Source organism: Chiloscyllium plagiosum, unplaced genomic scaffold (genome assembly GCF_037043375.1).
Source record: "Chiloscyllium plagiosum isolate Xiang-an unplaced genomic scaffold, Cpla_swu_hap1 HiC_scaffold_21, whole genome shotgun sequence".
Taxonomy (NCBI): Eukaryota; Metazoa; Chordata; class Chondrichthyes; order Orectolobiformes; family Hemiscylliidae; genus Chiloscyllium; species Chiloscyllium plagiosum.
Window position 1 is genome coordinate 11265948 of NW_028270159.1, and position 25663 is coordinate 11291610.

Consider the following 25663-nt stretch of genomic DNA (forward strand, 5'->3'; position numbering starts at 1 on the left):
ATTCGTAAGGATTGAAGTTCTAAGTGAAAGTGTCCCGTCTCATCTGCAGCCATTAGAAACAGTTGTGGGAATTTGGTTTTCAAGGCGGTAGATGCAGAAACCCTCATAACATTGCACTTGCGACGCTAAAGTACACAAGGGTATAGGGCAAGTGGGATCGGAGCTTTTAACCAATGCAGACACGATGGGCTGAACGGTCGTTTACCGGGCTGTACAAGCCCATGAATCTGTGAGAAGCATTATCAAGCCGTCAGCTCCAACTGGTGGAGGCAGTGGGAGGTCATTTTAACAGAGGAAGATTACAACAGAACCAGGTCACGAAGCAACACACACAAACAGCGCCCTATCCAAACGCAAAACCTATAGTCATAAGATAAGTAAAAGTCATAGGTTTCGATCATTTTTCAGTGCGGGGTGCGGCATACATTCCGCTACATGTACAACTCTTTCTTCATATGCTGAATGTGAGATTGTAGACACGCCTAGTCTGTAAAGGGAACTCTGTGCACTTTGTGGTTAAGCGCACTCTCTGTAGCGCTGTACTGCACCTATTTGCACGGGTTTGCAGCCTGGTAGAGTCAATCATGTTCTGTTGATATTCTTTGACAAGATGTTTTACAACACAGAGTCAACCAAGCCACTTTTTAAAATTTAACTAGCTCCGAGACAGGGAGAGAAAAAAATCACTCCCCTCACCTTCCAGTAGAATTTTTAAATCATCCCGGGCAATTTTACTCAGAGAGTCAGCACGGAAACAGACCCTTCAGTCCAACCTGTCCGTGCCGACCAGATATCACAGAACAAATAAGCGCAGAACAGGCCCTTCCGCCCTCGATGTTGCGCTGACCTGTGAATTAAGCTCATCCCCCTACACTTTCCCATCATCATCCATGTGCTTATCCAAGGATTGTTTAAATCTCCCTAATGTGGCTGAGTTAACTACATACGCAGGTAGGGCATTCCACGCCCTTACCGCTCTCTGCGAAAAGAACCTGCCTCTGACATCTGTCTTAAATCTATCACCCCTCAATTTGCAGTTATGCCCCCTCGTACAAGCTGACTCATCATCCTGGGAAAAGACTTTCACTGTCTACCCTATCTAATCATCTGATCATCGTGTATGTCTCTATCAAATCTCCCCTTAGCCTTCTTCTCTCCGATGAGAACAGAGCCAAGTCTCTCAGCCTTTCCTCTAGACCAGGCAACATTCTGGTTAATTTCCTCTGCACCTTTTCCACATCCTTCCTGTAATGGGGCAACCAGAACAGTCCCATTTGCCAGCGTTTGGCCCATAACCCTCTAAACTCTTCCTATTCATACACCCATCCAGATGCCTTTTGAATACTCAAGCGTTTCATTATCCGGATGGTAGTTATTTGCGAATATTTTTGAACATCTGTATTTATAACCTTCACCTTTGTCGTTTATTTAACAAAGGTCTGTCCTGGGCTTCTGGCTCTGATCCCTCCAGCCGGCTGATTGGGCAGCTGAATTTATCAAAAATTGGTATCGATAAAATATGGAGCTGGAAAAACACAGCAGGTCAGACAGCATCGGAAGAGCAGGAAAGTCGACCTTCGAGCTCTACATTTTATCGTCACTTACTTCCAGCATCTACAGTCCTCACTATCTCTTATCAGAAAGTAGTGTCAGCTGTCAGAACTAGCAAGAATTTCAGGTTCCGCTTTACTTGCAAAAGCAGCTCATTGTGGCTCACACGCCCTCTTTATCTTTTTATGTGGATTTCGCGACTTCGAAATAAAATGCAATTTGAACGTTTATAAGGTAGAGATCATCACTTGGAGGTTAATCACTTTAAACAGAGCCAGAAAACGTCAGCGTCAAACGGGCAGGAGTCACATGGAATTGCTTATTGTTTCGGGGTTGGAGGTGGGGAGGGGATGGGATTGAGAGGGACCCTTACTCTGAAATCGCAGCCTTTACCATACCACTCGTTTCTGAACGTTTCAACCTCCTCCGAGACTCTACAGCTTCACTCGCAGTGGTGTAACGGGAGCACTGTGCTATGCCTGAGGTGTTGCGGCGCAGAATCTAAGGGTTTGTCTTGGACGTTATATACAAAATGCCTTGGTCTCTGACTGACAGCACACTGCAATTGAAAGCTGTTTTTTATCCAAGGATTCCAACGATCTGCTCTCACTTATTGAGGATGACCTATCTGCTCGCCCAGTTCATAGCCCATCCCCTCTGTCTTTCCGAACATTTGCTTTGTGGACAGTACAAGTTATGTCTCTCTCTCTCGCAAACACACACTCCACCCCCATTATATATTCGTCATCGGACGCCACACGCCGTTTTTAATTAAATCAACCTCAGTCTTAGCTTCTTCCGGTGTAATTAAGAAAAACGAAACTGTCTATTTTCCAAACTGGTCAAATTAAACTAATCATAAGTTAAAGACATCGCTTTGTTCCCCGTAGCAGGCAGGATATAATAATGGTCCGGGTCGCATTCCCATTCTAATCTGTGCAGAAAATTGATAATAAGTCATATCGATTTTCGTTTATTTAAGTTCATGTCAGCTAAGGTTAGTGGTCCGGGTGATGTTCTCATCTTATCACTATGTGCTCGTGATATATTGCAATCCCCATGCATCCAGTAAAAAGACTCGCACTTTTTTTTATACAATAAAACACATCATTGCGAATAATGACTTGAGCGTTCTAAAGTAACGTTTGCATAATACATCGACTTTGTGGCAAAGATTATCACTGACACTATCTCAGGGAACTGACTAACATTGCCCTGCCTAATGTTGGGCAATTCAGTGCTTGTAAATAAAATAAACATTTGTGAGCAATTCGAACTGTGCTTGTTGGGGGAGAAGAGGGGTTTGTTGGACAGTAAAATATGCGTGTGTGCTCCTCAGCCATTCGCGTCTTTAACAAATGTAACCAATAATCTAAACATGTAAAACTTGTTTTTTTAAAAAAAATATTAGTAGAAGTGTTATAATCAGGGGGCTATGAGCATCAGGAATAATGTAGCCCCGGAACCAGCTCCTCTCTTCAATCAGATCCGCGCCTGTTTCCGGCCTCACTCGAGTCCATTAGCTCAACTCTGCCCAGGTTCTCGCCCAGCTCGACAAACATTCACCAAACTTTGTTCTAGTCGCTTCGTTTGTCCCACGATCTCAGAGTGAGATCCAGAATTATATTACAGTTTTTTTTTGAAGAAGTGTTACCTGAATTTTAGAATATATTCTCTTGTTCGTGATACCTTGCGATAGATTTTTAAAATATATCATTGACAGGATGAAGGCGTCGCTGACTGGGCCAGCATTAATAGCCCATCCCAGAGTCAACCACATTGCAGTTTCCTTCCCGAAAGGACATTAACGAGCCGGATGGGTTTCTCCCCAACAATCGTCAATGGATTCATGGCCATCATTGGACTTTAGCTTCCAAATTTTTATCGAATTCAAATTCCATCATCTGCTGTGGTAGGATTTGCACCTGGCTCTCAGAACATTATCTGGGTCAATAGTCCAATGAGACTACCACTGGGGCATCGTCCCCTATAGATGGGTACATGGATGGATGGCCGGGTGGATGATACACACTTGCATTGATAGATAGATAGATAGATAGATAGATAGATAGATAGATAGATAGATAGATAGATAGATAGATAGATAGATAGATAGATAGAATAAATAATGGATGGATGGATGGATGATGAGTAGCTAGGTAAACGGAAGCACAAACACATAAGTAGACCATGTTTTTATTTAACTTGTCTTTTCAGATGTGACTAACCTGTCCGTTCCCGAGATTGCTGCCTTAAATTCGTTTCATTTCTTTCCAACTGATCCCAGTGAAATGTTTAAGAAGTAGTAACATTGTCCCTGTGTCCGCAGGTAAATCCTGATGGTTTGTTATATAGAATCTAAAAAAAACTATCGGATACTTGTAACACCGTGTTAATAAAAGGAAACATATGTCAGGAAAATGGAAGAATTCTGCAACTGCTTCGAAATAAAACGAGAAATGGCCGGGGCGCAGATAAGCTTATGGTTTGGGATATCCCTAAAGGTCTCCAGGGATCTAATTTTGTTAAAAAGGCTCTAACTCAAAGGATTTTTTTTAGTTTCGCATGCTCGCCGACCAGTCGGTATAAATCAGGAATTCTCGGTGTTAATGCCGCATTTACATTTAAACATATGGCATAGTTAGCGGCTATTCGGCCCACCCTCCAATTAATCTCCCTGCCCTGCGGGGCCGGTGGCACAGTGGTTAGTACTGCTGCCTCACAGCCCCAGGGGACAAGGTTCGATTCCAGCCTTGGGCGACTGTCTGTGTGGAGTTTGCACATTCTCCCCGTTTCCTAAATTGCCCATAGTGTTCGGTGTCTCCTTCAGAGGGAAATAGGTCTGGGTGGGTTGCTGATTCCTGATGAAGGGTTTTTGCCCGAAACGTCGATTTTACTGCTCCTCGAATGCTGCCTGAACTGCTGTGCTCTTCCAGCACCACTCATCCAGAATCTGGTCTCCAGAATCTGCAGTCACTGTTTTTACCTGCTCTTCGGAGGGTCGGTGTGGACTTGGGCTGAAGGGCCTTTTCCCACACTGGAGGGAATCTAGTCTATTTGAAGTTAGAGAGTCCATTCATCAGCAGGGAAGAAGATGTCCCTGAACCCGTTGGTGCCTGTGATCAAACTTCTGCATCTTCTGCCTGACGGAAAAGGTTGTAGGACAGCATTAGTCTAGTTCTGTTTTTGTTTCAGATCTTCCGCGTCCACAGTTTTTTTCCTTTTATCATCTTTAAATGGATCTGCGTGTTAACGGTTTATATATGCCTTTATACCTAAGTATCTAAATACATGTGTGTTTCTGGTAATTAAACGCCCCTGGACTTTCAAGGTCGAAATGCAAGTTTAAAGGATTCACATAAATGCACAAAGTGGCGCTTCTTTATCAATGGAAGGGAATCATGTTTGACTAATTCGGAGATAATTTGAGAGGGAGGTCGGGTGTGCTGTCTGAAGTTCTCTATTGTTTAAAACAAAGCACTGACAAGTGGATCAAGTTGTACTTGGGGACACAAATGTACACCCCCCCCCCCCCACCCCGGCGACGCGTCTATCCAGCTTTCCTCTGAGTCCCAAGGCAACACAATGTGCAGCAGCATTGGCTACAGTCGACGGCCAGATCAGCTGACAGTATTAATTCCAGGAATTCCCCACTCGATCTCTCACAAACACCAGTAGCTTCGACTCCCTGGCCCGCGGCTATCTCTCCTTGTCTTGCAAAAGGGATTTATATACCCCATACCCAGTTTCCTTTCATTTTTGTTTTGCTTGTGGTTATTTTAGGTTCTTTTATTTTTGCAAATTGTTATTTATGAAGAAAATTTCTGCTGTAGTACGAAGCGCAATGCTGCTGGAACATCCTGGACCTACAAGCTGCCCGAAATCGACAGAGCACCCACGGTTCAACGGCGGTGCAGGTAAAATGGGTTTCGCTGCTTAATTAATCCAGTGCATTCAGATGGCACTGCCTGGAAAATGTTGTTGGAACTGTCTTTTTTTTAAGGAAAAAAAGAAGAAACGAGTTTCTCAATCATCACCATTTGACGTCTCTTTCAGCAAACACTTTCCCTCAATTTCACCCCCTCCCCCACCCCCGCAACGCATCCTTTTCTCAAATTGACAGATCAGAGACACAGTTAGATCTAACTGTCCAACACTAAAATCCCGAATATGTCAGTCAGTACATGGAGTATGGATTGCCTGCTTTAGAACTTCAGGACTGAAATGTTGCACCTTTCCCTCTATTTCTTTATTTTTTTTCCAATTTGTACATAATATTTTGTACCTAGGTATCTTTGTACCTAAGATGGCGCCGGAAATGGCGACTTTGTGCACTTTTCTCTGTACTCATGTATCCCTATACTTGACAATAAACCTAATTCTAACTTTAATTCGAGAGGGGGGCGGGGGATGAGGACACATTTTACATGCGTTTCAAACAGTCTCGCAGCCTTTCGTAGACAACATCCCAACGCCGTTGTAATCTGACACTCAATATTAAAGCCTTCTGCTATCCCTTTCACTATGAATGTGGAATGAGGTTGTGTACTTTTCAGGACATTTAATACGTTCAGAAATTTCACAATAGTACTTGCATGGTCGCACGGTTGTGTGTCATTTTAGTCACTTGCCAATATAAAGGCAAGATGATGTTTGTTAATTTTTTTTAGGGAAGAAAACAAGATGTATTGTAACTTCACCCGCCCCGCTCCCCCCGCCCCCGTTCCTTGGGTAAGCAGCACACGTTATGAATATGTAATGAAGCGCATTGTTATAGGAAATTGTATCAACAGATGTACAGCGCGTGTCTGGGTTGAGTCCGTCCGTACAGGCACATCATTCATAGTCAGCATCCAGGACTGGTCTTCTGTAACCCCCCACACAGCAAGATCCCAATCGGCTGTCTTTGCCTTTGCTCGCTTTCCCTAGTCTCCCCAAAGCAAGCTTTAACCAGGAGGTGGGGGTCGGGTGGGGGGGCAGGGAGGAGAGGACGAGGGGGGAGGGAGGGTGCATAAAGGGCTGGAGAGTTTCCTCAACTCAGGCTCTAGTCTGCCCAAGGAACCACGTTTCGATTCCTGCCCTTGATCGAACTGCCCCTGTCAAGTTCTTCATCTTTTGGGGATGGGAGAGTGCATTGAGAATTCATAGAGATCCCTGCTGCCTCCTTCCACTCCCCTTCATACACCTCTACATCCATCTTTACACACCCACGTGTGTTTTTGTATATGTGTGGGTGTGTATGGGTTTGCCTGTGTAGTAATGTGTGGGTATGTGTGGTTGTGAGTGTGCGTGGGTGTGGGTGAATGTGTTGGTGTGCGGGTGGATGAATATGTGTGTGTGGTTGTGTTTGTGTGTGTGTGGGGGTCTGTATATGTGTGAGTATGTGGGTGTGGGCGAATGTGTGGGTGTGTGTGGATGAATGTGTGTGTAGGTGTATATGTGTATATATGGGTGAATATATCTGTGGGGCTGATGAATATGTGGGTGAATGTGTGTGTGTCGGGGTGTATATGTGGGTGAATATGTATGTGGAGCTGGTGAATATGTGGGTGAATGTGTGTGTGGGTGTATATGTGTATATGTGGGTGAATGTGTACGTGGGGCTGGTGAATGTGTGGGTGAATGTGTGGATGTATGTGTGGGTGTGGGTGAATGTATGTGGATGTATGTGTGGATGAATGTATGTGGCTGTATATGTGTGTGGGGGGAGGGCGGTGAATATGTGTGTGTGCGTGTGAGAGAGTGAGTGTGCTTGTGGTTGCAGCGAGTTGTGGGGGGTGGGGGGAGGTGTGGAGAGGTTTGGTAAATGAAGGTCGTGAGGTGAGGTTGGCGGGGCAAATGGCTACAAGGAAGCGCAGCGAGTAATGTTAGTGAAATGGACTCATGCCCGACCATGGGCACAGCAAGACTGTGCAAGCCGGTGTCTGGGTCCATTTCTCGAGGTTAATTAGTTGGTGCTTGAGACGGTTTGGGATCAGTACAAAGGGGAAGGTCAAGATTAAAAAGCCCCAGCCATCTCTAATGGGACACGTCTCCAAAATCTGCTGCTTTCAGTTCACCCCACGGTCTATTAACGAGCTCCTCTGTGATTTAGACAGAGGTTGTTGACAGCACCGCCAGAAAAGGCAAATGTTTGTAGGGGCCGCAGGGGTTGGAGGGGTAAAGGGGGTGCGGTAAATGTATCCCCACCATGGCACACACTTCCTACAACACAGCATCTCCTCCGGCAATCCTTTGGGAATGAGATTCCTTTTTGTTTTGTTTGGACTATCCCGTCCCTGATCTCACAGTAGGAGGCTAGTTCAGGTTAGCGGCCCAAACAAACCCTCGAGGTAAAGCCAGATGTCCCTTGGGGTAGTTGGTGACAGCGTGTTGTGTGTATAATCTGCACTGTAGGGCATGCCCCCACCCTTCGATCGGAGAATCAAAGTATCCCTATACTGCGGGAAGAGGCCATTCGGCCCATCAAGCCTCCACCTACCCCCCCCCCCGAAAAAAAAGCATCCAACCCAGACCCAACCTCTCTACCATATCCCTGTAACCCTGCATTTCTCGTGGCTAACCCACCTAAGCCTGCACATCCCTGGACACCGTGGGCAATTAAGCATGGCCAGTCCACCCTAACCTGCCCATCTTCGGACTGTGGGAGGAAACCCACTCCTACCCGGGGAAAATGTGCAAACTCCACACAGACAGTGGCCCGAGGGTGGTATCTAACCTGGGTGCCTGGCGCTGTGAGGCAGCAGTGCTAACCACTGATCATTGCATTTCATTGAGGTTGTTCTCCAGCCTTAACCAGCCAGCTCAGTGATACATTAGCTAACCACGGGAGGGGTGACATAGCAGCGCCTATGATAGCCTGGTCACCCAGCGCCTCGGGTTCAGGATGTGGGGTGTGGATTCACCATCATTTGGTTTGCTCGTCTGTCATGGTTACCCGGTTTGGTCTACATGTGACTCCAGACCCACAGCAACGTGGTTGGCTTTTAAAGGCTCTCTGGGCAATTAGGGATGGGCAAGAAATGCTGGGCCCAGCCAGTGATGCCCTCATCCCGTGACCGAATGTCAACAGATGCAGCGCCTATTGAACTTATAACTAAAAGAAAACAAGGTTTATCTTCTCGCGTTGAGTCATGGTCACTTCCAGCCCTTGCGATCAGGGATGAAACAAGAAGTCGTTTGGAAAAGGAAACCTGCGAAATGAGGTTAAAATCGCAATGAGAATTCAGAAACGTGTATACAGTCTAGCTGGAAAATGGTGGTGACTTCAGAGATCCGAACCTTCTTACCTTCTAACTGATGGGTCAAAGTCAGACTCTAACGCTCACTGGACTTGAACTTGCACCCGGATGCTCCACGTGCCTTGCTTGTGCGCTTAGTCACCTCGCCCATAAAGGTCTTAGAATACTCATTGCCGTCCAACCCATGGAAGGATTTGCTGTTGAATTTACAGCTGCTGGCCAACTTTAACAAACAAATTAGCCACACACCCCGTCCCCCACTACCACCCCTCTCTCTGAAAGAGAAGATGGTGGATCAGACTGTTCTCCCCCTCCCTCCCTCTGCCCCCACTATTCTCAGCGATCACATCGCCACTACGCCTGGTTTGCTCTCCAGTTTCTGGGCCCCAGCCCACCAACCCCTGTTTTCGTGAGCCCTTCCAGGGGAACTTAAAGAAACAAAAAAAAACTCATATCTTTAAAAAAAAGTTAAGGGAGAGATATGACTGAAGCGCCCCTCGCTTGACAAAAAGGTGTTTGATAAGCTCCCGGAATACAAACAAATGGAACATTGATTTTGAATTCATCAGGAGGTACATCAGTAGCACTACTGCCTGATTTCCCCAGGCACCGCTCCGTTTTAAACATCACCGTCAATAAAATTTATCAGGGTGTTACTTAACATTTCATTGAGCGCAGAATGTTCCAAAAACAAACGGGAGGCGGTGGGTCAGGCAGATCATTCCCCCTCCCACCCCCCCCACCTTATTCCTGAGAAATATAGCATTATTTACCTCTGTAACGAGTAGATGAGGCGTTTTAGGATAGCGTGTTCTATTTAGTAACATTCAGCCCCTTTCTGGGCTTCAACATTTCATAAAGCGAGAGGTGCCTGAGCTCACAGCTCCGTCTCCCAATCGAGTGACCCGGCGGCGACCGACAGCGACCGCTTGTGTTGCGCGGGCAAAGGCTGTGGACCGAGCCCAGTGTTTTCAACTGGTGCATTTTTGCTCAGAAAACGTCGAGAATATTCTCTGAAGGATAACCTGAGACGGGAAAAGGTGCATCGGGTGAGTATTCAGCATTAACAAGAGACAGAATCTCTTCTGCGTATAATATCCTGGGGACTGATGTCTTCTACGTGGCTTCGTTACATAATCCTCACATGTTAATTGTTATCCATTTTTTCTTAAATGAACCTTTAATTTGATATTTGATCGATATATTTAGCAGAGATAATTTACTCATACACTTAGCTGAATAGATGTTGTCTCTGATGCGCTGGACACCGTTGATTTTAACAAGCAGAATTTGCAAACACTTTATTGCAAACTACATCAAACCAATTGAAACACGTGTCTCCTAGTGCTCAAGCGGCCAATAACATGGACGTTATAGAAATAGTGAATATGTCCATACGTCCCTGGTGCATTACACGTGCCTGCCATATGTCAATGTATCCTTGGTATGTTATCATGTTATACATAGGTCAATATATCCTTGGTATATTGGTACATCACATATGTACACTATATGTCCATGTAACCCTGGTGTATTAACATGTGTATACTATGAGACCATGCTTCCCTGGTGTATGACATATACTTTATGACCACGTATCCCGATCTATATATCTATACTTATGACGATGTCCCTCTGGTATATGACATGTGTATACCATATGACCATTTACCCCGGTGCAGGACGTGTATCCCAATATCTAACGGATAAATGTCTGGGGGAACCATTTCAGAGGTTTCCCTCACTCAGTTCCACAACCCTTCTCCAACGCTCGCTGATATTATTGAGTGACAACATCCTTGGAGAGAGAGCAAGCTAAGATTTCGAATCTAAATGACTGTATCAGAGCTGAAGTGCGGAGGGGACAGTATTTATGCTATAGTTTGGAAAGCGCGTGGGGATAGTGGCACCCTTCACCAGCTCTGATGCAGAGTCATCTGGACAGGAGACGATATCTTGCTCTCTCTCCATGGATGCTGCCTGGCCCGCTGTGATCTCCAGCATTTGTTGTTTTCAGTACAAGATTTCAGCATCGGCTGTAATTTCTTCCTGTATTTCGAGTGACAGTTGTGCAAATCCAAGTTTTTTTTTCCGGGATGCAGAAGCATTTTAAAACCCCAGTTCAAGGTTGACTGTTGAATTTTGTCGCATTGTAGCCCAAGTCAAAACAAAACAGGGAAGGGACGCCGACACAGCCCTCAAGGATTGTACAGTAAAAATATTGAACAAACTTTGAACAGTATATATATTAGAAAGTTGAAATTAAACAAAATCACTGACAGGGAAACACCAGACCGATATTACCAAACCGCGTCGGTAGTTTCCTGGAATTGTTTTTCGGTTCTGCCTTCAAATGGAATAAAACAGAGAGAAGGGAGATTTCTCGTATAGAATAACGTGAGTGTAATTCAATGCTCCGAAAGCATATTCAAATGATGCAATTAAAAATGCAAACAAAAACCTACATTCGTATATTCACTACTAGTGCAATTACAATTGTATAAATATGTAATTAATAAATATGCCCACGAACCCCTGGTGTGTTTGTTTCATGATTATAATTATTAAATACCATAAATCATAAATAAATTAAAGTGTAATTTATTTTCATATAACCATCTTCAAGAGATAGTCTAGGAGCAAGTGGGCGAGAATTGACAGTCTGTCCAATTATCTGTCGGCGGATTTTGCCCAACAAAATTGCTAAATTTCACTTGCTCCTTCCCGAGCCGCCTTGACAGGTTCCGCCGTTGCTCAAGCAACAGCAAGCACCGTACAGAACCTCGGCGCCCGCTTCTTTATAGGCAGTTTTCAACCTTTTTTTTAATCCTAAGGGGCAAATTTGATTCAAGTTCCACTTCAGAACAAAATCAAGTTAAAGTACATTTTATGTAAAAAAAATTAAACGTGTCGAGCACAAATTAAACCATTTAATGGCACAAAAAAAAATTGAAGAGACGTTCAAGACTTTGCCAGTCACCTTATAATGTGCAATGCGGACAAAAACCTTAAAACTGTAGATGGGAAAAGTACCGGCTTATTTCTCGCCTGGGCACAGATGCTGCAATTTGTTCCTGTTCTCTCACCTCACCGCAACTTTCCACTCTTGGGCAGACTCCAGTATAGAGGAGCCGGATCAGATCTTTGCTTTTGATTGTACCTTTCAGTCGCTGGAGTTACTGACCGAGTGTGTGACCGTCTGTGTATTAGTTGTTGTCTGTCTGTGTAGGTGACTGTTTCTGTGTGTTTATGTGGGATCGTGTGTGACTACTCCAGTGTGTTTTTTTTTCTGTGTGTGTGAGATCGTCTGTGTTCGTGTGTGTGACTATTTTAGTATGTTTGCGCGTGTGTGTGCCGTGCACGCAATGTAGCAGCTCCGCTTGGTCTGCCCAGCCAGTAACACATCGGCCCTGCCAATGGGCGATCTCTGCAAACAGATTAGGCATCCCAAACCATCATTTTAGAAAAGTTGACCCGGATAAACATTGAGGGGGTGGGGGGGGGGGGGGGGGGGGAGTGCTTTCCAAAAGCAACAGGAGTTGACTTCGACTTTGGGGCAGAGATGTGTGCTGCTCGTGGGCTGAAGCCGGGAGAGAAGTCAAACTCGGAGGCGCCACATCACTTGCTGACCCAGAATGATGATCTGTGCAAAGATACTGAGTCCGACTCATTCATAACAAGGGGTGTTGTGATGATCTGAACTGACCAACATGCCTCTTCCAGACTCTTACTGGTTTGTTTTCCGCTCGGAGGTTTGGAGGCAGTGTTATATAAGAGTCTGATATCGAAGGCCAGTCACTAACAAAAATTTAGCTAAAGAGGATTTCACTGTAAACAGATGCGTATCAACCAATGCAGGTCAACTCTTATAACCAGTCAATTAACTAATTAGATAGCATTTCCATTTGAAAAATGTGCACACTTTAATTACATCAGGCACGGAATTAACCATAAACCTCTCCCAACAGCCGGCTAACTATATTCAAGTCTTTAAATTCGCGGAAGAGATTCCGTTCTATTGCCGCCTGGTCTGATGGTCCGATTTGCGTTAGGAATACCACCGCAGTGAGTGGGTTGTGAGTTTGTGGGTTATTTTAAACGGCTGCTATCCGGAAATAAAGCCTTTGCTTATAATTGCGCCAACCGATTAACTCAATGCAACAACCTATTTTTTTTTTCAATTTAAATTATTTGGGGAATGTGAGATCCCGCGTGTATAGAGTTATCCATCAGGAGGCCTTGCTTCTTATTTCAGTATCACATCGCGTTCTTGTTAAAATTGGCAGCGGATTAGGGACATGCGAATGTCACTAACCGGATATATATCTCATCTCCCCCAACCTTCCTTCTCCCCACCGCATTTAATAATGGGGTTGTAATTTTTAGAAACATTTTCATTCCCACATTGTGATTGCAGTCTTCAGCGGGAGAGACCACGGATGGATTAATATTCAAAGGTAGCTGTGTTTTTTTAAAAAAATGCTATGTTAAAGTAACGAGATGCACATGGTGACAGGGTAAGTTAATGCGAAGAGGGACTATTAAGGAGTTTCACAAATTCTCTTGACTGCGAGTATGTCCGCAATACGCTAATATATAAAAGGAACTAGCTAATGAAAAGAAATGCAAAATGCTCACACCGGTATACATTTAATGTCAGTTTGCCGCTACAGTCCATTCACAGTCCGTGTAACCTGCTTGTCCATCGCTATGCATTAGCAAAGGACGCAAACTTCATACAAAAGCGCCGCTTTCTTTCCGTGCCGTGAAGAAGTGTGATTTGGCGAATCAGTTCACAGGGAGTTTGCAGTTTGAACCGAAACCAGTTCTAATCCAGGATTAATCCAGGAGCGTGCAGGAAGCATAACAAAAACGGGAATTTGCGTCTCACATTCTGGCCGACGTCTGTCCCAGGTAAGCAAGGAAGTATTGAGCACTAAATATTACCTGATTCATAAGTAGCACTTTCATTCTCTATATAGATACATTTCGTATAGAACTCTAGAGATAATTGCAGTGTAAAGTAATAACAGAACGACCAAGATGAAAAATAAGAATTTGCATAATAATCTGAGGGCCAGTTTAACAGTGGACTGACCACTTTCACTGGAGGAAGTTACAACGTGAGAATACCAAACCACCGACAACCTACTGCTATATTTAATCATGGAAATTATTGCGCGTACTCCTTTTGTGTTCTGTTTCACTGTGTAGAAAAGATCTACATTTCACTGTTTAAAGCAAAACTCTGTCGCTTCAAAGTTCCAGCAGTAATTTGAGGGATTAGTGCGCGGTTGATCTGACTGCAGTTCCCGACTGGACAGTTTCAACATGACTCTTGTACGACCCCATTTCAAACAGAGGATTTAGATTTATCGAGTAAGCAGACCCACATAAGCGGGCGCGTGTTCTGGATCTCCGACTGTGATCTTCGCTATCCTGGTGACGGTTATGGGATGTCGCTGGAAGACAGGTTCCTGCTGCATTACTTAGGGATTGGTCCCATGTTTGCCGAGGCGACCAGAGTGAGCTACTGGATGATTAAACCCTGAATTGGTTACCCGAACCCGCAGTATCTATCTTTAGAAATAGAGACACTACTGCCTGCACCATAAGACACCCCCAGCCCTTCTCTTCATGAGCTGATTTCTGTAGCATTGATGCTGGAGTTCGGTTAATAATAGGAATCCAAATCCCACTTTAGATGTTTGCAAATTTCAATCGAGTTAATGGGTGTTTCTTGGTGAAATTTGACGGTGAAAGTGAGGATGGAAATGGTCTAGAAATCAAGTACTTCATTAAAACTGTGGAGATAGGGAACGCTGGGAGCAAATTATTGCAGATGCTGGAATCTGTACTGAAAACAACAAATGCTGGAGATGACAGCGGGTCTGGCAGGATCCATTAGGGAGAGATAGAACAAGCTAATGCTTCCAGCTCAGATGACTCTTCGTCAGGGAGGGAAACCCACTGTCTTTCCCGGGTCTGGCCTATTGGTGACTACAGTCCTACACCAATTTGGGTAACTACCCGCCGAAGTGGCCGGACGTATCACTCATTTGTATCCAGCAGCCAGCACTACATTCTTAGGGTCTCTAGGGCGTCTGGCGAAACCATGTCCGCGGAATGAAGTAAAGCAGTAGGTGTGTGTGCATAGGGTGGGGGCTGTTGGTGAGATAATGCATTTGGGACGTGAAGACGAATACTTTCCGCAAGAGAACAGTTTGTCAATGGGCGAGGTGCTCAGAAATAAAGTGGAGTTAACGTTAGTGCGCAAAAGTGGCCTTCCGTTTCCGGATGGCTGTTCTTGTGACCCTTGACCCAATGTGTTTTTTTTATTTTTTTGCTATTAAATGAGCTCAGACTCCCCCTGAAGCCGCGAACTGCAAGAATCTCCCTTTACAGGATAATGTGCCGAGGGGAGTACCTCTAGGAAGGATGCTTTAAGGACCATTTTCTTGGCTAGGTCTAGATGTGATGTTAGCTTTGCTGTTTTCCCTCCCTTTTCTCTGAGTCCACCAGCTCCCAATATCCCACCACTACTTAAAAAAAACACGCACATCCCTCCCCCAATATAATTAGGTGGGCTGCCTACCCAACTGTTCATACCGGAAGTCACCATTCATTGGATCCCGCCCGATTCGCTCTAATGGTCACCGTGCAACGTACGGTTGTGATTTGATTTCATTTTTTTTCAGTTAGGCTGGAGAGGGGCCAGATCTTAACGAGGCAATGATCTGGCTTTCACACATTTATTTCCTTAAAATCGAGTTGGAGGGGAAAGGTCCGACTGAGTTGGACCAAGTTCTGACTCCTTAGCAGAATGGTCAATAACTCTGGACACAGTTTTAACATAAGGAGCAGGATGTTTGGAGGGGATTTGAGGGAATATGTTTTCCCCCTGCAGCACACCTTCTAAAAACAAGTGTAGAGAGAGGAGCCTTCATAATGTTTCTGTATTTAGTTGAACACTTGAACACATGCAAGGCTACCGGGCTACCATAGCGTAGTCGTAGTGTCCCTGTCTCTGAGCCAGGAAACCTGGATTCAAGTCCCACCTGCTCCAAAGTTGTTTCATAACATTTCTGAACAGGCTGATTGGGAAAATATTTGCAGGTCTACGGGCCTTTGATGGCAGAAACTAAATTAGAGTAGTTAGATTCTTGATGTGCAACACCGTTACGATGGGCCAGAGGCCATTTGTTCCTGCGGTAAAAGCTTTATTTTCTGAAAGTTCATTTCAACTGCCCCCCGCCTCTTTCACACCGACCGATGGTCTCAAATCCGCAAACTAGACAGAAGTCGACGAACGCTCGTTTTATTGCAATGACAACTAAGACCGTAGGGGTTTTTTTTTTCTCTAAAAAACAAAACGAAATTACTCCGGATGCTGTAAATCAGAAACTAAAACAGAAATTGTTGGAAAAGCTCAGCAGGGCTGGCAGCATCTGTGGAGAAAGAAAGCAGAATTAATGTTTCGAATCGAGTGACTTTGCCTCAGTTCTGAAGAAGGGTTAACTAGACCCGAAACGTTATCTCTTTTAACCTCCCCACAGGTGCTGCCAACCCAGCCGAGTTTCTCCAGCGGTTTCTGTTGTTTTATTTTGTTAGTTTCAGGTCTGCAGCGTCTTCAGTTCTTTATTTATTATCTCAGATGGTTCTCTCCCTCGTCTGTTCTTCTTCCAAACATCGATGTACTGATTAGAAAGATCAATTGTTTAAATAATTTTACGTAACGCTCTTTATAAAGCGTTTATTTTTTTCGTAAATGTTTTTGTCTTGTTCACAGGGGATTAACGATACCAGGGAGATTAATTTTGCAACAAAAGCACGCGCCCACACATCTGTACATTGACAGCTTCTAACTTTTCCAAAAACAATATAGCCGGGGTTTAAGATATTCCAAGGTTTAGGAAAATAGCCCCGATGCACAGCCGACCCTGCTATATTTCTTAATGCCGTGCTCCCAGATTGTGAGTTGCGTTGTAGATTTTAAACACCGTCTAATTCCTATCACGGTCAACAGCTCAGTTCTCAGTTCTTTGCACGCCGATGCAGTTGTAGTGGGAGCTGTGTCGTAACTGCATAGGGATTGGATTGAAACTGTATGGACCTTGCCTGCTGTGATGAAACGACTTTAAGTGTTGCTTACAGATACGCTCTGGAAATCCCATTTACTTTTACTGAACCTCACCAGGCCTTCCCTCAGTACCACTGATCTACGACTCCAATCGTACGCAAAACCTTCCGTAGTGTCGTTTAAATAAACCCTGCTCTCTCCCAAAAACAAATAAAAGCAGGAAAATAATAGCAGGTCAAATCTTTATACCCATCAGAACGACGGGAAGCCAGATACTGTCGTGCATTGTCATTTGACTTCTAAAATCTCGAAGGTACGTCGTTCCAAAACTAAATAGAAAAAATGATAAATATTCGGATATTGCCGATAAATATAGATGTAATCTGAAAGTAGGAGACAGGGAACCAAGCTGTTGTTGAAATGGGAAAGAATTAAAACGCTTAATATATAAATATATAATTATATATTGTATTTATATATTATGCACATTAAACACTTTAATTCCTTTATCATTTATTATATTATGTATTCCTAATTATATATTTTATAGACCATTATATATTATTATGATTAAAGTGTTGAATATATAGCTATTTTGCATGTCCCTGTGGAAATTGTACGATGGATATGGACCTGAAGCTGGGGAAGATTCACCAACACAGAACCCGAACTGGCCATAGTTCTCGCTTTCACTTTTGACAGGGCCCCGGTAGTCAAGGTGCTGGAAGTGAGGTGGAGTCAACATTACGTTGGGGAAGGTGCGGCCTACCTCGCTGGTATTTCCCCTTTGCTGAACTGGCAGCTCCCAGAGGCTGTCACACTCCAGTGATCCCTGACCCACCTGCCCGGGGTTGGGGTTTTTTGGATATATCCAATGAGCGCAGATTCTCCTTCAATTGATTCCTCTCAGAATCTCCCTTCATGGAGTAGGTTGGTGTGAGGACTGCACCTGGACCTAAACTTCACTTGGGTGGAGAGCTGGGCTGGTGTACACACGGGGTTGCTGTTATTCCTCCCTTCCCTCCTTTAACTTAGCCCCCTCCCACCAATCCCATCAGCCTCTGTCTCCAATCTACCCCTCCCACCCCACCGTCACAACATCCCCAACCATCTCCAGTCCCGTTGAGAGCCAAGCTGCTCCTGTTTGGAACATAAGCAGAAAGTGCTGGAGAAACTCGGTAGGTCTGGGAGCAAATGTGCAGAGAAAACAAAGTTAATATTTCGAATCCAGTAACCCTTCTTCAGAACGGATCATTGGATTGCGCCCGATTCCTTCAAAGGTCTTGAAGATCAAAATGCAACGTAAGGTTTTGCTTTGATTTCCGTATCTCTGTTAGACCAGGGAGGGGTCAGATCTAAATGAGACCGCCACCAGATTTGCATTTATATGTTGGAAGCTCAGTTCTCCGCATGCTTCCAACCTCCATCTCCTTTTTGCAGTCCAGCAGATTCATCTGCAATCCGCAAATCAGTGAATATTTTAAAATAACAGCATTTTGTTTAGAGCCGCACTTGGATGTTTCTGTGGCTGAAGTCTGTGTGACTGAGACGGGTCTTTGTGGCATCTTTGCCAGTGTGGATATGGGATGTCAACTCTGGAACCTAACTTTGGTCGGCAAGTTCCGTTTCTTAATCAAAATGAATTACCACAATCTCCTCAATCTGAAGCCACACGACCCAGTGTTTGTAATAAGGGTCTGCGATTGATCGAGCTCACATGTTTCAACTCTGCAACTCTGCATTTTAATATTCATTGAATTTAACCGAGTGATACACGTTACTCAGAAATTATATGTCTATTTCGTTTGCACTTTGTATAATTCGTTGCCTCGTTTACAGTGTCGGTCAGGAGTCCGGAATTTCGTCGTTATTAGTGCCGAAGTATCATTGTCGTTTGCAGAATTCATAGTTTTCTGAAGGCATTTGCTTTAAATGTGAATGTTGTACAAGGTTCGCGGTGTGATTTATCTGCATTAAACAGAGCGTGTTGTGTGTGCAGATATCCCGCTGTGCGCCGGCTGCAATCAACACATCGTGGACAGGTTTATCCTGAAGGTCCTGGACCGTCACTGGCACAGCAAGTGCTTAAAATGCGGCGACTGTCAAAAGCAACTGACGGAGAAATGCTACAGCCGAGGGGATAGCGTTTACTGCAAGGAGGATTTCTTCAAGTAAGTACGATTTATCTTGCAACATGTCACACGCACACACTCTCACACACAAACATGTTCGCACACATTCACTCACTCATCCTCTCCCAATCACTCACGTACACAGATACAAACACACATATTCACGCACTTTCGTTCATATGTATATAACACGCACATTCACTCACAAGCACCCAGACTTACAGACACATGCACACTCGGGCATATGCAGGAGCAAGCAGATTTACATGCGTTCACTCACACATAAACACATGCTCACAAACACAGTCACTCAAAGATACTCACACATACAGATACAACCTATGCAGATACACACGGATACAGGCGCACACAAACTAACACTTTCAGGCACACGGATACAAACACACTCAGACATATAGATACAAATACACACACACACATATAGAGACAAACATACTAAGACACGGATGCACATACAGATACGAACACACTCAGACACGGATACAAACAACACAAGCGCATTTACTCACAGACACAAACACACACACAAATACTTAGTCACACAGACACAAACACATTCAGATATGATCCGGTACAAACACACACATGGACACACACAAACACACGCACACACACACACACACACACACAGACGCAAGTACATACAAGGATGCAAACACACAAACGTCGAACATGAATAGGAAACGGTAAAAGCGTCTCTATCTCAGGCTGACGCCAACAGGAAAGAATAGCAGCTTCCCAAACCTACTCATATACAACAATCGAAATTAGATTTTCCAGACAATGATCAAAAAATTCAAAGACGCCGTTTCAGACTTAAAATGCAGGGCATTCCTAAATGAGAAAGGAAATGCTGGAAATGCTCTGCAGGTTTGCCAAGCTTTGAGGAATGCGAAGCAGAGTCAATGTTTCCAGGATAAGGATTTTTCAGTAGAATACAATATTTCCAGCATCCTCTGCTTAGATCCTCGGTCTGTTGCTTTGGTCCGTTAATTTCAGACTTCTTTAAGTTAATTGATATTTTTGGAGAAAAAAAGGTCCTCGAATAGATACTGTCTCCAATCTACAGAAATATTGGACTTCAGAAATACAGAATGTGTGTGGGAAAAGGAAAAGCCTATTTAAATAGAATAATAATGACCAAAATCACCGAAGAAACTAAAATAAAGAGCTGCTGACGATAGAAATCTGAAAAGAAAGCAGGAATTGCTGGAGAAACTCAGCAGGTTTGGCAGCATCTATAGAGACAGAGAGCAGGGTTAACGTTTCGGGTCCAGTGACTCTTCAACCGACCGAGTGCTTGTCACTTCATGGCGGTTGCATTAGTCCTGACCCTGAAACCGATTACCAAACCGGTATGTGTGTGTGTGTATTTGTGTTTAAGTGTTTGTGTGTGTGTTTGTACCTGTGTATATCTGAATGTGTGTGTGTCTATGTGTTTAAGTGTTTGTGTTTGTACCTGTGTATATCTGAACGTGTTTGTATCTGTGTCTAAGTGTTTGTGTCTAAGTGTTTGTGTCTGTATATATATACATTAATGCATCGCTTTCCACATGTATCTGGTAAGGTTAGCGATTTTAATGAGCCGCAGTTCAATGGCCTCTGAGTCAAAAGGTTCAAACGCTGAATCCTTACAGAGAGGAGGCCACAGGGTCGCAGTATCCCCAAGCCCTCTCAGACCAATGTTAAAAAAAAATCAATGATTCCATTGCCAGGAGATCCCCCCCGCCCACCCCCAGCCTGTCTCCTCGCTGTTTTATCACCTTCGAACATCACCTTAAAGTCATCTCTCAGACCCCTTGGCCCACAAACCTCATATCTAATGAAGGGCTTATGCCCGAAACGTCGATTTGCCTGCTCCTCGAATGCTGCCCGACCCGCTGTGGTTTTCCAGCACCATGCTATTGACTCTGACCTCCAGCATCTGTAATCCTCACTTTCTCCCCCTTAAAGTACATGACTGTCATAATGCTATTTGCCGGACTTTTTCATGCAAATTGCAATTGCTGCTGTCACGTGAATGCAATTGAAAGGTGCATGTAAAATACTTTGGGACATCCCGGGGGCTCTATATAAATGAATTTTGTCTTTCTATTAAAAAAAATCAGGACGATAGGGAGAAAAAAATCGGAACACTGCCTTTTTTTCCAACCAGTTAAACATATTCACAAAATAGAATTCAGAAAAATGAGGGAGAGTCAAGAAGGGTGGGATAGATCTTTTTAAAAATTACATGTGTTAGAATATTGAAACTGTCCGATTTAAAATTATTAATTCCATCCAGATCAGTTCCCCACTTAGAATAATGAATCCCGACTGAGGGAGAAATATGAAATCCCCCAAACTGACCGGGATATTGTTAAAATATGATTTTTTTTTCAAAAAAGATTTTGAGTTAAAACAATAGTGGTTCTCATATTGAAAATATGCGGTAATTACCGATATAGCTACACCTCTGTAAATATGGCAAGACCGTATAGTTTAACCTTTCTTTATATTTAGATAAACGCTGCAGAATTTAATTTCACTTTTACGTTATTTATAAATGTTTGCCATTATATTCTGCTTCCTAATTCGTGCGCTCCATCTCTCAAAGATATGTATCTGTGTAACATCGTTAGCAATAACCTTGGTCTGCAGCAAATCTCCTGCTGAATTTAGGATTTCGAAGTGAGGCTTCGTTTCCCATCCATGTGCGTATCGGTGAGAGACACAAAGACACGGTCTGTATCCTCAGCACTTACACATCCAGCCAAGACACTAAGCTTCTTATTTGTCTTTAAATTCGTCCCTGAACCCCCCCCCCCCCCTCACAATTCCTTAGTTTTATTTTCTGATCCCAGAAGATTAATATCTCGTTTCTATCTTCTTGCTGGAAGCAAAGATTGAAAGGCGAGGATTAGTTTTTTCCAAATCCCCCAGCCGTCGAACTGGGTCAGGGCTTTGACAAGCGGCGTTGGTAGGAGATAGAAGTGGAGGCCTTGGGTTTAGTTTTAAGAGACATTCACCGATTAGCGAACCGGCATAGGATTAGAACAGGTTTACTGTTTTATAATTCTGCATAGATAATTAAAATGTTTTGTTGAAGTAACAATGAACATGATCTACATAATTTAGTAACCCACAGTGTAAATTTACTTAAACTAAAAAAAACTATTTGAGTGGCTGTAGTTTTATATGATTTTCCTGTGTAGCATTTTCTTAAACATAAGTTTAGAAGTGGTTTCTTTTGCATTTAAACAAAACAACAGAAAAATAACAAGATACGTCGATTTAAAGAACGAATCCATTTCAACTCATTTAAAAATATATTGTCACAACCGTTAGATATTTTACTTTTCATACGCTGGTAGTAAATTCCATTCAGGAAGTGTGAGTTGACCAGCCTAGATTAATTCCAGTGCTGTGGTTGAAGGTTGGAGTTCAGGCGAACCAGAGAATCGGAAACAGCCCAAAATCCAATCCTCTCGGGGTTAATCCCGGCTGAGAAATTCAGTTCCATCAGCATCTCTAACCAGCTTTCAGTCTGTTTCATTCCCGCTTAGGAAGCAACTAATATCTTGAAGCGACCTTTATTTCAATCAAGGGAATAATCTTAGACATGCCCGAAAATCTGAAATTAAAGAAAAAAAGAAATACCAGACAGTGCTATAGGAACTCAGTGAGTCTGGCAGCATCGGGCAAGGAAAAGAGAGTTAACGTTTCAATTCCAGTGACTTTTAGAACTTTCTTATCATAACCGTTATTTAATTATAATAATGATATTAACCTTTAACACACAGTGACGTCCACTTGTCCACTGTTCGCCTCTAGCGAGTTTAATTCTTATTTAAAGATGTCGAATGTTAAAATTCATCAAGATATAGTGATATAATGTATATTAGATATAAAGTCATTGGAAAATGATAGGTTCAATGATTGGATCACAGCTTGCAATTACAATATGCATCGACAACAAATAGCCTACTTTTAGATGCCGTGATAAATTAAATTCCGGGCGGGTAGAAAGAATGAGTTTTCTAAGACACTTTTCTCCCCCCCCCCCCCCCCCCCCGCTAAACTCAGTTGTCAATGGAAACAGCTCAGCAGGAAACATCGATCAATAAATGTTACCCCGCCTAAACATATTGGTGATATAGTATAAATAAAATGGACGTGTTCTTTGTGATGGTGGGGCGGAGGGAGGGGGTAAGGTTGTGAAGTTGGAGGTCATTAAGCCTGACCAAGAAAATAATTTTGGAGAGTTCCTTACCCGACATTCGATCCGAACAACCGAGATTACATGCTAGCACAAGAATTGCGGGAGTAAACTTGTTTTGCAACCCCTGCATTTCACTATAATGGTAAACTTCCAGTTTTAATTTAAAACTTACCGCCATGTTATCCGTGGAAGTATTGCCATTTATAATTTTGCTGATGGTGCGTAGTAACATTTCGGGTGAGGTATTTAGCACGCGAAACAGTGCAGAAATACGGCTCACTTTTTTTTACACAGAAAACCACTTTTCTAGTTAAACGTAGTCGTATTTTGAGGTCTGTTTATTTAATACTCTGGCAAACTGTAAGGTGTCACATAAAAGCAAAGAACTGCGGGTGCTGGAAATCTGAAACAAAAAGAGAAATTGCTGGAGAAACTCAGCAGGTCAGACAGCATCTGTGGAAAGAAAAGGCAGAGTTAACGTTTCGGGTCCAGTAATTAATCACAGAAGTTACTATTCACAGAAGCTGCCGGACCTATCTGAGTTTCTATTTACGCCTTAGATGTCACACTCTAGCGTGCGGACTGCACAACAGTCTTTCCATCAATTTTATTGCTTCTGTCCTTTTACATAATTCCGCTGGTAAAGTTGGAACTACCCCGATAAGCCACTTTAACAACAAAACGCTGGGACCCTCAGACAGTGCGGCACTCCCTCAGCACTGACCCTCCAAACAGTGAAAAGTCCGATAGTTTAAATGTCTTCGAATCACACGGCAATCGATCCGACAGCTGGAGCATCCAATCGCAATTTGGTTTTCATTCTGCCCTGGTTTTTGGAGAATGAGTCCTTCCCGAATCGAAGCACGAAGTGCTGCCAACCGTAGTGAGGGGATAGATGTAGCGGTTCAGGTCAAGTTAGCGTCAACACGTCGACGGTGAGAGAAACCGCTTTTACAGGAGTTCTTCCACATCTCTGGTGTGTGCTTCGCTCGAATAGCCCTGCCTTTCGTTGAGTGCCTTGGTATTTTGGAGTTAGTTTTATCATCCACATTTTATAATGTTCCATCTCGCACTTGGGGCTTTTTGCCAGGACCTACAGGAACTTGCTGACCCCTTGCCTTTAGCAAATTGTCACCACCAAGATTAGAATTGACCATGCGTTTTGATTAATTATTCCAAGCCGTCCTCATCAGGTATGGTTTAATTTACACTGGATAAAGCAATGCAAAGATTTGTTTACAATTCGTACAGTCCAGCAAGGCGGGCCGTGATATGGAATATTTATAAAATACAGACACCAAACGCAGCAATTCTAAACTGATTTTATTCCCCATTCACAAAAGAAGGTTCTCCACTCAGAAATATTGAGAGAGCAGTTTTGGTTAAATCATTATACAGGGACGAAACCCGGTGTTTTACATCAAACGGCAACGTTGTTTATAATATTAAAAGCTGTGTTTTAAACACATAGAAAATATGCTCCCATCAAATATCAACGTTGTTTGTAATATATTTTAAAAGCTATACCTTTAAAATAAATATACTCCACATCAAATAATAACATTGTTTATAGTATTGAAAACTATACTTTAAAATGTAGAAAACATAATTACACTTAAAAGACACAATGTGGTTGTTTTGCACAAAGTAACAATGTGGTTCCCACCTACTAATTAATGCCCCATGTCGATCCTTCCCAGTACTGTTATCTGTTTATTTTTCTGGGAATGCGGTGGGACTAACATCACTGGATTTGTGCTCGAAAGGCCCAGGGGAAACACCAGGCCAATGATGAAATTTAAATTAAATAAAAATCTGGAATTAAAAAAAAGATTGGTGATTGGTGACCGTGTGAACATAGTCCATTGTTATAAAATCTGTGGGTCCTTGCCTGTTCTGCAGCACGTGACTCCAGACCCACAGCAATGTGCTCGAACTCTTAACTGCCCTCAAAACCGGCCGAGCAAACCTTTCATGTTTCTAAGGTCAGCCGAGCCAGCAATATTCACATCCTCTGAACAAATAAACAATAACCAGGGTACTGTATCTATTTATCGGTACTTTGGCTATTTATCAATTTGTGTTAAAGATGTGTTGATCAATCTGATATTGTATGAGTCTGTCTGGGAATAGTTCTGATTAAAGGTCACTTCAACCTGAAACATTAACTCTGGGCAGAATTTTCCACCATGAAGATGTTCGATAGCAAAGGCCAGACGTGAAAGTCACTTTTGTTTATAGGCACATTGTCTTTTCTCTTGTGATGTCCTTGGCAGCTCATTAGATATGCAAGCAGATAAAGTATAAAGAATATTGCATGTGGTCGTCAGGAAGTCACTGCCCCCCTGCCATTACTTCACAGGGTTTATGGTTTGGATTAAAAGAATGCCAAGACAACAATTAATTCCCTGCAACCTGGGGGCATCCCTCTGTGCCT

At 43.4% G+C, this 25663-nt stretch overlaps 1 protein-coding gene across 2 annotated transcripts in view; it reads left to right on the forward strand.

Annotated features, from left to right (window-relative positions):
- Positions 1-5240: 5240 nt before the first annotated feature.
- lhx3 (LIM homeobox 3) overlaps positions 5241-25663 on the forward strand; it is a 71780-nt gene continuing 51357 nt past the window's right edge. The window contains exons 1-2 of one of the 2 annotated variants that reach the window (XM_043720490.2): positions 5241-5468; positions 18872-19043. In XM_043720490.2, coding sequence (XP_043576425.1) covers positions 5363-5468; positions 18872-19043 — 278 coding nt within the window. In that variant the 5' untranslated portion in view covers positions 5241-5362. Of the gene's footprint in view, positions 5469-17978; positions 18175-18871; positions 19044-25663 lie in introns of those variants that run through there. The other variant, XM_043720491.2, reaches the window with a different exon arrangement.